At 37.1% G+C, this 15,074-nt stretch overlaps 1 protein-coding gene across 6 annotated transcripts in view; it reads left to right on the plus strand.

Moving 5' to 3' along the window:
• The window catches only part of Rbfox1 (RNA-binding Fox protein 1), a 41,462-nt gene that overhangs the window by 21,751 nt on the left and 4,637 nt on the right, over positions 1-15,074 (plus strand). For 2 of the 6 annotated variants that reach the window (XM_053767216.2, XM_053767251.1), the window contains 10 exons: positions 1,152-1,406; positions 2,990-3,271; positions 3,363-3,416; positions 6,275-6,367; positions 7,282-7,336; positions 8,345-8,365; positions 9,144-9,246; positions 12,464-12,521; positions 12,718-12,738; positions 14,119-14,291. In XM_053767216.2, the coding sequence (XP_053623191.1) occupies positions 1,152-1,406; positions 2,990-3,271; positions 3,363-3,416; positions 6,275-6,367; positions 7,282-7,336; positions 8,345-8,365; positions 9,144-9,246; positions 12,464-12,521; positions 12,718-12,738; positions 14,119-14,291 (1,115 nt within the window). Of the gene's footprint in view, positions 1-1,151; positions 1,407-2,989; positions 3,272-3,362; positions 3,417-6,274; positions 6,368-7,281; positions 7,337-8,344; positions 8,366-9,143; positions 9,247-9,279; positions 9,380-12,463; positions 12,522-12,717; positions 12,849-14,118; positions 14,292-15,074 lie in introns of those variants that run through there. The other 4 variants (XM_053767260.2, XM_053767224.2, XM_053767233.2 and 1 more) reach the window with 4 other exon arrangements.

Raw genomic sequence — 15,074 nt, forward strand, 5'->3', positions numbered from 1 at the left:
GGGTTTAAAAATACGACGAAACGTTTCGAGCGCTTCGCTTGGCTCGTCTTGACGGGGGCACTCCAGTGCCCAGATTATATCACCTGCAACTTCTGATTAGGTACTTCGAGCTACGTTTTAGGTAATAACAAAATCTACCGTAAAATGTGTACGTTACTTCCTCTATATTGCAAGATCTTAAGTAATCTAGCTGCCGCCCGCGGCCGAGCACAAGCTCTGCCGCCGCGCCGCCCGCCCCCTATCTGCGCGGAATGGATGGTTATAAACAATCAAAAACGAATAAGCCACTGTAAACATATTTACATACTGTTTAACTAAACACCTATTAAATTTAACTTATCAAGACTCTTTAACATCTTTAGTCTTTGTTATATCACATTATTTTAGGCATTTATTGAATTTCATGGTGAAAACCTTGTTAGTATTATATATGTGTGTATAAAAATATATGTGGGGAATGGCCAATAGCAGTCGCAATTGTGCTCAACGACTACTTCCTAATTTTCTCGCTTCCTGTCTGTTGACCGTTGTATACTGTACGAGTATTATTATTTCATCTGCAGATCTAAAATCTTTTAATGAATGAAAAAATGTCAAAAAATAAATGAACCGCCAGTAAGGTAATGGCGTATTCGTTTATTGTCTGAATTCGACACTTGTCTGGCTCGATTTTTCGACGGTAACGAATTCTGGAATGAGGCCTGCATTAGATTTCAGTCGCAATTTAATTTCGTTCCGCCGGGTTTCGGACGGACATAAAGTATAAGAGTATGCCTACATAACATATACCTTGTCACACGAAAATTGCTTTGTGTTGATGAATCGCCCTGAAACTTTTTATCATCTTTTGTACACATGATTTTATTGTATTGTATTTCAGAACTTGCAGGTTTCCTCAGAATGTGAATTAACGTAATGATTAACGGTAACAGATATTGTGTGGTGTTGTACGATCGTGTTTTGGCACCAGCAGTCCCGTCAATATTTCGATCCGCAGCCCAGAAATGTCAAATGTAATCGGGTGAATTTATTGCGACAGACATAGTTATGTGGATACTGGCTCACGTCCCTGATCTAAAATGAAGTCTAAATTCTTAATATGTTTATTGTGTTGTTGACACAAATCCATGATATATAAATGTTTATTTCAGCACATGGTGGGGACGGGTATGGCGAACCCGTTCCCTGCGGCGGCGGCGGCTGCGGCAGCGGCTGCCCAGTTCGCGGCCAACGGGGACGCGTTGGCGGTGAAGGCGGAGGCCGGCGGGCCCGCGGCGCCTCAGCCTCCGCTGGTCAAGAGCGAAGGACCGCCGCCCCCAGCACCGCTCCCGCCTTCTAATTTCTCGCCACAGCCACCTTCACAACAACATGCGCCAAATTCTATAGAAAATCAAAATAATGGTTCAGTAAGTAACTTTCTTCCTGGTTCCTTAGTTATATGTAGTTAAAATAGAATAGTGAAAAGTAGTTCCTTTTGTTACAATTTTATAAAGCCATTTAAAAAAAATCAAGTAGGACATCGTAAAAAGAAGTCACGTCTGTGTATGAACGCGATGAACTCAAAACTACTGGACGGATTTTTGTACGGTTCTCTCCAATAGATAGTGTGATTCTTGAGGAAGGTTTAGGTGTATAATTTATTATAGTTTTATCCGAACGAAGGCTTTAGCGACCTTACATAATAAATGTAGCAAATGATAATCTACTAATTGGCTATTTGTATAAAAACCGTAAAAAAAGAGTTTCCAATCTATTAGATATTGCTGTGAAATCAAAGAAAAGGCTTGGTGAAACGAAAAGTTTATCCATTTGAAACATACGTAGTACAAGTGATGGTTATAATAGGTTGGAAGTAACTTTACTATTTTTATTTGTAAATATACATTTTTGTTTGGCCAATTTGGTATACAACTTTTTTTTGCCGCCATTAAGTTTTGGCGGTAAATTAGTTGTTGCATGAAAATTACTTTGTGTAGATACGGAAATTTATTATGGACCGTTTTACGACGGAATAACGTGTTTTAATTATTAAAACGTTTTACGAAACATTAAAAAGAATGTTTCCCGGTCGATTAATTTCGAGAAACGGTGACATTGATTGGGCCCCAAGACCCCCTGATTTTTTTTGTAGCTCCTGACTTTTTTTTGTAGAGCTATCTAAAGGGACGTGTCTATGCTAGCAGGCCAATGAACCTTCAGCAATTTAAACAAAATATTTGTGACAGTCACTGAGATAACGCAGGAAATGTATGAAAATGTGATGAAAAACGCGATGAAAAGGGTTCGCATCTGCGGTGGTGTTAGAGGTGGACATTTGTCTGACATCATTTTCCTATATTTAACAAGGAATACTTGATATATTTTATGTTTCATGGAATAAAATTACAACACTAAAGTTTATACCTGTTATTTGGCCACCCTGTACTATTAATTTCATGATTAGGTAAAATGGTCGTCATCGTCTGTTCCAAATTTTCAGTTCTGACGCGCTTTGAAATTGTGTCAACAAGATTTTATTAGCCGTATTTTGAGAATGATTAAAGACATCACGCCCCCTACAAAACACCTTACAAAATATGAGAGTAGTAGTCTAGTATTAGTATAAATAGTATTATTGAAGAGTGCTAACTGAAATTGGGTGACATCTGCCAGTAATTTGTTAATTAATCGTGAAAAGTAACATTAATTTATATAAATTATACTGACAAAGATCATAATTAGTGAACATTGAAGAACAGCTCAATTTATCAAAGCATCTGTCTGTTAAAATATCAAATTAATATTCATGTTTTTTCTATGTCATAATAGAAATTTGACATACACAATACGAGATCAAACGTAATTTATATGGGAGGAGTGTACACTTATTAAAGAAAGTGGTTTAGTGTCGTTTATTGATCTTCTTAAAATATTTACTGAAAATCATGAAATCATTTATTTAATGTAAGTAATTGAAATGTTTACTCAGTATTATTTGCTTTATTTTCAGCAAAGCGACGTGGATTCAAATGAGGATAGTACGCCTGTGAGCGTATCAGCAGCAGTGGTCGCTCAACAAGCGGCCGCCGTGGTGGCGCAGCAAGCGGCCGCCGCGCACGCCGCCGCCGCCGCCGTCAGCGCCGCCGTCGCCAATGCCGCCGCCAGCGCCGCTCAGCCTACCTCCCCGGACAAGACGCTCGTCCCCGTCTCCCAAGCCTCACAACCCAAACGGTTACATGTCTCAAACATACCCTTCAGATTTCGAGACCCAGACCTTAGAAATATGTTCGGGGTACGTATATTTTCCTTACACAAGCACGGCATGATCTACTCGGTGTTGTTTATAGAAGTCAACTTTTAATTTGTAACCTTTTGTCTTTCAGCAATATGGCACAATACTTGATGTAGAAATTATCTTCAATGAACGAGGCTCCAAGGTAAGCAGTGTTTTTACTCACTGAGACTATCTAAGAAGTGGCCCTTTGAAATCTATGTACCCGTAGATTTTACTACGGCCACTTGATTGAAATTATATATTTAAGTACACAGGAGCAATAAACGTGAATTAATGCCTTGCCTATATAAAAATAGTCAATAGTTCCATAAATTTATGTTAATTGTCTACGAAAAATTTTATTTACAGATAAATAATGCCATTTTGCACATTAAGCATAATAAATTCTAATGTAGGTAGGTACGTCATGTTTATTGCTTCATATTTTTAGTAAATTATGGGAACACTAAAGCGAACACAGGTCAGTGAAAACACTTCGCTTCGCTTTTTAAATTAAGACTTTGTTTATGAGCTATAGCTTATTTTATTTCGAAGCTACAACGTATTTTAAGTAAATTCTTTTTTAAATAACACCTAGATATTACGATTCCCATCATTTACATTCTGTAATCTAAATTATAATTTGTAAAGAAGTAGTTCTTCGCAGTTACTAATGAATCGGTTGCAATTCATGTTACTTACTTTTTATGTAACTGCGAAGACTTACTAATTTTAGTAAATTGCTGCCCAAACTAAAGTAACACCTACCCGATGGTCCAGTATTTTCTTACAATCATGTTTTTCTACTATCTTTTCGATTCATATGATTTATTAATTTATTCTGACTTAATAACAAAAGTCTAAAGGAAAATGGGCTTAGTTACATAATAAAGAATTTTTAAATGAACCTCTTTCTCATAGCATATTCTTGGTTTTAATGTTTGGTGCAGTATCTCTAATTGCATTGTATATTTATCATTGAATAATGTCTATTATCCTGATTTGATTGAATTGTTATACTTTTGACATACTTTTACATAATTCATAGAAATTTACGTGCACAATTAAGCTTTTTGTTCTTGTTAAATTTATAAAAAAGTAGGTCAATGGTACCAAATTTGTTAATATCCATTAATGGTTATATAAATAATTAATGTCATTATTTAATGAATACTCAAAAAACAACTCACTGTATATGAAAATTTTCACGAAACAATGAACAAAGAGATACTTTCGAAATGAATTTATAATTGATTGGATTGACCGCTTTTTCGTGTTTACTGCTTTTCTTGTGTCAGTTTGGTGACCGCCCCTCAGTAGTCCATGCTCGCTCATGTCAGATATATTTTACTCCTTTGGAATAATAGCTCCAAGTTATTTTTTCTTCAGTGCCTCACATGGGATATGCAGTATTAGAGAATGATGCATCGTCACTATAACAGCTGATTTCCTAAGTCATATTTTCAGGACAGCTCTATTATTCATTACTAATAATAAATAATTTGTAATCGTCTAAACTACTCCATTTCTTAATTTTGAATGACTTTTAGACTTATTTTATTTGATATCATTACTTATTTTTGTGTATGTTTCTTGTCATTTTGTTAATAGTGTGTGTAGTTTGGATGAGATTCATTCTGAAGTATTTAATTAATACAATATTAGATTGATGTCTCTTAATATTTCCTGTCCACTTTTCATTAATATCAGTTTGTTTCGGTCATATGCTTCCTAACAAGGGAAAAGTTATTTTCATTAGTTTTGGGCATGTACATTTCGCTGATTCTAAATAATGTGTTAAAATTATTAAGTTTTATAAGAACATTATATTTCCTAGAAGTAACTGTGGTGCATTACTAGTTTGGCTTTACCTCGAATGTCACATGTGTCTTCCTCGTTAGAGTTTGTGTCTGTCGTGCTCAGTACTGAGAGCTTGTAGCGGCGCTGCGACGCCGTCGCCGGCGCCGCCGACCCTCGTCCCCTCGATATAATAATGTTGTTGAATAGAGTTTCTCTTTCTCTCTGCCCAGCATTGTTTATTATAAAAATACTTGCACCCAGAATGGTAATAATAGAGCTGTCATTGCTTTTATAAGTGTAAGCGTTTCGTACGATCAGCAACTTGTTTGCCACTTTCACAACTCGTCTCTTCCACTGTATTGTGTGCTGTGCTAGCTGCTTTTTGTATCTATGGGTTATCACCATGTATTAATAGTAGTGTATTTTGTCTTAGCACGATCAAATAATAAGAGTAATTTTGGTGACGATGTACCCTGTTTTAATTATTACTTAATTCATTAATTTTTGGACCTTGTTATTAACATTTTATTTATATTTACTTAAGATATATGGGGTTATACATACATAAATTGCTTTTGAAATCTTTTAAAACGTTTTATCTAGAGTTTAGCACTGTACAGTTTATGCACATATTCAGAGTGGCCGAAAATTGATTTAAGTTAGTTCCTAAAAGATAGATTGTTTTATGTGAATGGCGATCTTTGGCTTGCAAAGTGTCACCGCAGTCGTCATTTTACGTTCGAGCTCTGTATAAAACTACTACGTGAACATGTTTTATATGTGTGTAATAATAGGATTTCTGTATTATTTATACTTAGTTTCAAATAGACCATGATAGAAATATTGCATGACCGGTGATTTTTCTGTATAGATCAAATTGCAGCTAACATTTCATACAAATACTTGTCATTTTGATTAAGTAGTGTCTGTGAAATTAGCTTCGGAAGCGATCCTTGAACCCAACACAGTGATACGATCTCCTACCAATAGTACAGACTACTAGGTCGAGCGACATTATAATAACTGTAATCCAAACGCTTATGTGTACCCATTCAGCTAGAATACGCTCAAAGTATCAACGTAACGAAAACAATAATCCTCTCGATATTCCACTAGAATATTTAAATAAAGAATATGCAATGCATAAATGTTAATTTTTGTTGCACGTTGTTTTTTGAGCGACGCTGTTTTTAATGCATGTTTTGTCTGTCTTGCATGCAGGGATTCGGTTTTGTAACATTCGCAAATAGTGGTGATGCGGAGCGAGCACGAGAGCGTCTTCACGGCACCGTGGTTGAGGGCAGAAAGATAGAGGTGTGCATGACTCAATGAATACCATCCGTAGCACTCTGTAACTTTAACATCCCGCTCCTACGCCACGCCACCTGCGCTCGTCTGCTCTGTAGTTACTGTCATGTAGGCTGGCTACACCGGCCGCCCCAAGCATTAGCACTAAGTATGCCGTCGTCTAATCCACAAACAAACCTTATTTATTTTATCCCTTTACTCTCTAGACGGTCATTTAAAATGCCGATCGAATGAGAGAGTCTCACAGAGAAATGTAGAACGAACCGTACCGTCACAATGCCGCAGAGGTAAGATTACGAATACACATTTAAATTCCATTCTATCTATTTATTATATCCTATCTAAATCACTAACAATTATACCAGACGACCATATGGCAGACTGATTAAAGTTACACTTATGCATCACAATATACCCTTTGTATCTATATATTTAATTTTTATTTTATTAAATTCCTGACTCATTTTTTCAATCTTACTGTCAAATGTCTGGCGAGCCGAATCATTAATAAACTCAATAATGTAATTGATTTTTAAGGTATGATTTAACATTTGTTTTATTTTTGAAAGCTACAGACATTTGATATCATATTGGCTGACCTTTCTTTTGATTTAGTCATTACGATTATTTATTAGTATTTTCATCAGATAATTATCTTTTTCAAGTCTTTTTGGACAGCTTGTGAAATGAGACCATAACGGTCACTAACTCAAATGAACAATTTATCACAGAAACTTTATCATTGGGTTCGAATCCACTCTGACTATATTAATTTTGTTAAAAAATATATAGCCATAGACTTGTGAATATCTAATTTTCTAGAACTTCTTTCATTTTTAACAGTATTATTTTGAGGTCAGCCAATTTATAGCTTCTATTACGAACAGCAATTTTCTGACATATGTTTACTTCCAAATCAGGTTAATAATGCCACGGCCAGAGTGCAAACTAAGAAGCCACCTACGGTACCTAACGGTAAGCGTCCTATGTTTTATCCATGCTATTTCTTTCTATATACCCATGTCTTGTCTACTCACTACAGTAAAAAATTAACAACTCTGTATGTCACCTAATAATCGTAAAATTGTATTAAATTTTAAGAACCATAACATTATTTTTAGCCTACGTCTTACACATCCGTTAACACAACTGCCATTTTATAATGCATCTTGCATTTTCTCTTTTAACCCATCCAGTTATTCTGGCTAGAAGTGGATCCGTTCCCACTTTGGGTGAGAGAGCCGACATTATAACAATCAGTGTTGTCCATGTCAATGTTCCTTTACATGTTGGCTAGATCCGTTGTCTGAATGCAATCTAGGTGAATGCTATTTAGAGAATGATTTCACTGCCAGCCGGAGACAGTCTGCGTCGTCGGCTGCGCTGCGCTATCACCTTACACTCAAATCTGTTCGACTTTGACACCGTTCCTATCGATACCGGACGGTACCGTAATAAACTTTGCGTACCTGAACAATAGAGTTGGGTCCTGCTGGCTTTAAAATTTACCGACAAATTTACATCGAGATTAGAAGATTCCCTACGCATCAAACACAGAAACTGCAAACAGTTAAATATTTTTATATTGGATAACGAAGGTTACCCAACCCATGAAGATCACGCACACAAAGTTATACGACTACCGGATTCGTAGATCATTGGCAACTTACATTTCACTACGAAAAACATGTAAGGCTGTCTCCGGCGTTTATTGCCTGATTCAGTGGACACTATGAATGGAAGACACAAACTATTAGATAGCTTATTAGAACAAGACACTTTCTTGAGCTATGAAAAAACATGTTTATTCAAATTATCTTAACATTTGCTGGAATGGATGTATCTTCCCTCTTGCACTTCATATTTCAATCAGTAGTTGAGTATGAATTTAATTAAAGGTATGTTTTATTGGTGGCTAGTTTAGCTGTGAAATTAATGACTTACAGTTTCAAATTTTAAAATGTTAATCTGGTTTTGTTTCAGTGTGTGTCCAGTGGCCGGAAGGTATGCTAAAGTTGACATTATTAATATTAGTAAAAGATTTAAACACTTAAGCTTTTGCGTTTACATTGTTATAACATTCATTCGAGCATGTTTTTCTTTACTCAATGTGGTGGGTAAATGGTTGTTAGTTCTACTGCTCGATGAAATCTTGTATGCTACCAAATTGAATTACAAAGCATTTGTAAAGTTTTTTATTGGCCATGCTTCTTTAGAGCACTAATACGGCCACAGCTGTGGATAAACTGACTTTGTTAACCAGTGTCTAACGTTGTAACCGGTAATACGACAATAAGAGCTGTAGCATGGACATGTTATTTTCATATATACAGTAATTAATACTGGACTACCCTGGCCACGCACTTCGAGTTGCATACTAATATGTATGCATACACAACATTGTGTAGATATCGGCTACCTATGAAAAGAACGGGCGCTCCACACGACCGGCCGGATCCATCGGGGGTAGACGACTTACATACAGTGCAATTGCACATGTTATAGTCATTAATTTATACATATGTATAAATTAAACATGTCAAATGGCGACATGATAGAAGGCATGAAACTTCCTGACACGGCGTGAAGGTAGGATAAGATCATTTAAAAAAATGATGATTTGAAAAGAATATTTGCTATAATGAATGACACCTAAACCCAGGTCACGTTTTACACATCAGAATATATCGCGTCTCTCGTGTGTAAATATAAGAGTCGGTTGGGTGTCGGGCGGTGGATCCGTGCGGCGGGTAGTGAGTGAGAGAGGGCGCTGTGTGCGCAGGGTTGCGGGTGTCGGGCGTGACGTGGCCGTGGCTCGGCGCCGCGCCGGCCGCCGCGCCCGCGCCGCCGCTGGTGCTGGCCCCGCGCGCCGCGCAGCGTCGCAGGTGAGCATAGACTATCACGTGTGTTGCATGTAGCGCCGCGCCGCCCCGCCCCGCCGCCGCCCCACCACCACGCCCTGTCGCACGCTGTGCTGCCCCGCGCAGCCTACACGTCGCCGTTGCACGCATATGCACAGTGAGTAATCCCAGCACATCCTTTCCTTATTCCCTAGAAAATATATGTATTTATATTTAACTAGCGGCCCATCTCGACTTCGCTCGGGTAAAAAGAAAAGAATTATACACGTAAACCTTCCTCAGGAACCACACTATGTATTGGTGAAAACCGCATGAAAATCCGTGCAGTAGTTTTTGAATTTATCGCGACCAGACAGACAGACGGCGGCAGAGGACTGTGATTTATTATATGTATAAGGATAACTTTATGTGTCAGTCAGTGATCTCCACATTAAACTTACTAATAGCCTATATAATAGCCTTCGGCCGCCGCACTATCTCCATACCAAAAATCAGCTCAATCCAATGTTCCATATTAAGTTGAAAAAGTCACATTTATAATATTAGTATGGATAAACATAATAATATGAACAAGAAGCTGCAGATCATATACATAACTGAGCAGAATGTCCACAGGCCCTCCATCTCGCTCTACCTCCCGAAATATCCCCATCCTTGAATCCCGCCTGCTCCCACGCTGCAACTTTAGTTCCTTAGCACCTCCACTTGGTATGATTATTAATTTTTCCATTAGTTAGATTAACCATTGCAAATTTGTAATATAGATTATTTTGGACGCATTTAATTACCATTTTTTGTAACTAACATTTATAACTGGATCGTTTTGCTTAGCCTAGATTAGTGGCACCCTTCTGTAATGTACCACACTCATTTGTTTCTTCTTATTTGCACTTTTCAAAAAGCTGTCGAATGTGTAGTTGTTGTTTATAGAATTGAAGTAGGTAAAAACCATTGTAAACTAGCAATTTCGAAACAAACTAGACTAGAGCTTTTTCATTTACATTTACAGGAACTTTTAAGTTCAATATTATAATCCAAGTAAAGTTAAAAGTATGATCTAATTTGTAACAAATAGTCACAATAGTCTATAGTAGAACCGCCTAAATGAGTCCTCGCCCGCGGAGTACAAGGGGCGCGGGGGTACGACGACAAAGGGGACCGAGAGAGGTGCGGGCGGCGGGCGCATTCTTGTAAAAACTCAGTTCGCTCGCTACGCGGTTAGCGATCACACGTGTTGACAGTTGCGGACGCCTTGTGAAAGTTATACATGAGATTACATTCTCAAGATGAGTCGAAATGTTTTCGGACATAGAATTAATAGTCAGTGCAAACAAATGGCGTTTAACGTATATGAATATTTTAGAAAAAAGAAACTCGACCCAAATTCTGATGAATATAAACAAGATATACCTTTAAATAAAACTGTAGCAGAAGTTACTGGATTATCAGAAAAGACTGTATCTAGAATTGTACAACAAGGGAAAGCATTAAATGACAACGAGAGATTTAAATCACCAAGAAAACCAAAACAGGTTCGTAGAAAAAGAGTGGAAATAGACGATTTCACAAAAGGAGTGGTAAGAAGAAAAGTCACTCAGTTTTACACAATTTTCAAAAAAATACCTACTCTGAAAACTTTGAACGCTGTACTTAGAGAAGAGAATATATTACACTGCGGCAGGGAATATTTAAGGCTATTATTACATGATCTAGGTTTTAAATTTAAGAAATGCGGATCTAAAAGGAAACTCCTTATCGAACAGCCAAATATCACATCGTGGAGGTGGAAATACCTAAATACTATTAAAAAATATCGTAGAGAAAGAAGACATATTTTATACCTTGACGAAACTTATGTAAACGCGTCTCATAACGTTTCAAAATGTTGGCAATCAAAGGATGAACTTGGCGTTCTATCTCATATTGGTAAAGGGGACCGTTTGATCATCGTACATTGTGGAGGTCAAATTGGATTTGTAGACGGAGCCCTTGTGATATTCAAATCCAAATGTAAAACAGGTGATTATCACGATTCTATGAATTTCGCAAATTTCAGTAAATGGATAAATGAAAAGCTCATGCCTAATATACCGCAAAATTCTGTCATAGTAATGGACAACGCAGCTTATCATTCGGTTCGAGAAGAGAAAAAGCCAACTATGGCTTCTACCAAGCCAACTATGCAAGAATGGCTACGACGACATAACGTGCCTTTTGATGAAAAACTTAGAAAAGATGACTTATATAAATTAATTAAAAGCCATTTCACAGAAGATATTTACAAAATTGACGAGGTATTGAAAAGAAACGGACACGAAGTATTGCGTTTGCCTCCATATCACCCAGACCTGAACCCCATTGAGTTGGTCTGGGGTGATATCAAAGGACAATTAGCACAAAAAAGTATCGACTCTAATTTGGACCAGAAAAAAGAAATATTAGAGAGATTATTTGCTGAATATCCCAAAGAGAAATGGGAGAATTGTGTTAAACACGTGATTAAAATCGAAGACGAATATTGCAAACATGATGGAGCACTAGATGAAGTTGTTGATTTTATTATTAATGTGCAAGACGATTCTGATGATTCTGATGATGGCTGTTTCGAAAGTGAAGAATCAAGTTCCAGTGATACTGATATTATGGACATAAGTGATTGATTTATAATTTTGATAAATTTTGCATAAATAAATATTACATACATAACTTTATTACCTTTTTTTTACCTACATATCATACCTATATATCATAAAATCACATTTTTATCGAATTGTTTTGTATGAAAAATAAAAATTTGAAAATAACAATAATCGAAAAATGCTTATGCTATTTAATTCATGTACGTGGTCTCGTTGATACCATGGAGATATGGGATAACAAAAGGAACACGTTGTATAGTTTACAGTTGTTTCATTCAAATTTTGTATAGCCATTATTAATTTTTTAATAAAAATCTTCACCTGTTTGCCGCTAACCACTATGACTTCACATATCTCAAGAAATGTCCAGTAACATTTCGCCTCTTGTATTACACGCTACGCTCGACCGCCGCCCGCACCTCTTTCGTTCCCCTTCGTCGTCGTACCCCCGCGCCCCTTGTACTCCGCGGGCGAGGACTCATTTAGGCGGTTCTACTATAGTCCTCCTAGTCTCGTATTAAAAGTATATAAAAGAAAAATGTGATACAATATACTTATGTATTACAAAGTTCAATTGTAATTTGATTTTCTTAAATTTGCAGTGTATATTACGACCCATTCTTAGCTGCTGCCACAGCTGATTCAAACTACAGACTGCAGGTAAATATAAGTTTTTTTAAATCATATTTTTACTAGTAAATAATTGGAGCTCGGTCACAGTGAAAGGTCGACATTTTCGTTCACCCTTTCAGTATGACCAAAATTCGATGATATATCTACAATGATTAGTAATTTATGATGAAGGTTAAGTTGTGTCGTGTGGCGGGTGAGATGTGACTTGCGTGTGTTGTTGCAGGCCGCCAAGCCCGCAGCAGAGGTAATCCTCCACGCCTCTAGCGCTCGGTTCCGACCGAACGCAACTATAACGTATCTGTTTCGCTTCCTGATTCATGTACCACGCTAGTATAAGTTGTGTATCAATGCGGAGTGAGTGCTGGGATTTTGTTTGCTCCTTATTATCTCGTATGGTCTTTTGTTGGTTGGTATCCACCGTAATGCAGGGTGCACATTGTGTTTGTGGTAACCAGGAACGCGCACTGCCGGCGTCCGTTTGCTTACTGTTCAATTGTATCCTTGTTCGTTGATATTGTGGTGGGTGATTAGTCTTAGGCGTTTGCTCAAGCTGTGAGTTGACTCGACCAGATCAGATGCTAATTTATATCATGCTCCGTGTAGAACATTGAGCCCACAAAAATAATTGCAACTTTCTTGATTATACTAACAATCACACAGAGTATGTAGATTAGTTCTAGATTTTTTCCATTATTTTAAAAATGTTGTCTAATTTGTATTGTATTTTATAAACATCGTCATTTTTAGTGCATGCTCATCGATTTATTTCACTTGGCCATTTTTCTGCAACAAAGCGATAATGACCCGAAATCGATATGAAATCGAATTTGGTGCAGAAAATACATCTAATTTTGTAGGAGCGTGTGTAAGGAACGTTGCATGTATTTTATGTATATAAAAGACTTCACAATTGTACACAGACCTACTCGTATATAGTTTTATACTTCTGAGTTAATATTTGCATCGTCCTAGCTTCCATTTTTGGCTGAGTTGATTTTACATTCGAAAACCACACACTATATACAGGACTTTTCGCCTAACTTCACCAGTATGGATATGAATGGTAAGAAAAATATGAAAAATCTGATAGCGATAGTAAAAACGTTACAATCGATCTAACAAGTCGGATCATCGGCAACGCAATAGACAATTACTCCACGCAATTGTCCCTTTGTGGGCTCATTGTTCGTGCGGTAATTTTTTATAAGCTGTTCGCTTTGTAATTATCTGGAACCCGTTCATACTATGTCGTAATTAAATATTCTAAGTATATTTCATTATAGGCGTCACGCATATGGCTGATTGTTGCTTTAGAAATCTACACCTATTAAATCGACGATATACTACGATCATATACATGTGCATCGTGTAAGAATAATATTATCGTAGCCTGTCGATCGCGAGACGGTGATGGGCTGGCTATTCTAATAAATAAAATAATGTTAAGTATTAGAGATTTGAATCGTAAAATAATGAGCAATGTTTACATTTTTCAATAACATACACTGGTAAAATTTAAAGCCAAAAATATAGAAATAAGAAAATCACGCTAGCTGGTTGAAAGTCCAGTACCTATCCATAGAAATGGTTGTAATATACTAAGGCATGTGATGTTGCATTTTAGGCCGCTGCAGCCGCCGCAGCAGTAGCCGGTCCGTTGCTGAAGTCGCCGCTGGCGACGGCACAGCAAGCGGCAGCGGCGGCGGCTGCGGCCAACTATGGGGCTGCCGCGCGCGCCGCCGCCGCCGCCGTCAGTGCTGCGCCACAACCCGCCGCACTCGCGCCTTTAGCTGCCACGTTAGTATTAATCTTTATACAATCAATCCTATAACTATATATAGCATAGTTGAGCTTTATCCCTCTATCAAAACAAAAGAGCAATGCATGCGTCATCAGGCCATCACGGGTTTATAAAACTAAATATTCTTATTCCTAGGTAGACTAAGTCGGCCGCGCGATTGAATGAATGAATTGCTGTCATACTGAGTTCTTCAGTTTTATTTCTCTTTTACAACATGTGAACACACATTTCACATATTTTGTTAAAAATTTATTGTTTACAACCATCCGAATTGTGCTGGACGATCTGTTGAATGTAAAAATAAATCCAACATTGGTCAAACAGGGACTTATTTACGTATACTATCGAGGTCTCGTACATCACAATAGCTATGTCTATGTCAGGGAGTGCGAGATTTGTCAATGAACTGTTTTTTTACATGTTTGGTGTCGTAGTTTTAGATTTGATTTTTATGTGTCCATGCCATAGTGTGTATGCGTGTAACCTTTTTCCCTCAGAAAAGATTTGATTATAAAAGAATGCAAAAGTCTAATCGAGTATTTTTTTATTTCGAAATGAGACCTAAATAGTGAAATTATTTAATCTAATTTCAACCATTATTCACTGAAATAAGACATAAATCATTATAAGGTTATTATATCACCTTGTGATTGGAGTAATAAATTTTATCTCTTCTATATTCGATCCGTTTAAAATTAATTTTTAAAAGTTTACAGTTAAAAAGTTTTAAGTGAGAGTAGCATAAGGTCATTTCAGTTTTAATATTATAAAGCGACTTA

The sequence above is a fragment of the Plodia interpunctella genome, chromosome 3 (assembly GCF_027563975.2).
Source record: "Plodia interpunctella isolate USDA-ARS_2022_Savannah chromosome 3, ilPloInte3.2, whole genome shotgun sequence".
NCBI classification, from domain to species: Eukaryota; Metazoa; Arthropoda; class Insecta; order Lepidoptera; family Pyralidae; genus Plodia; species Plodia interpunctella.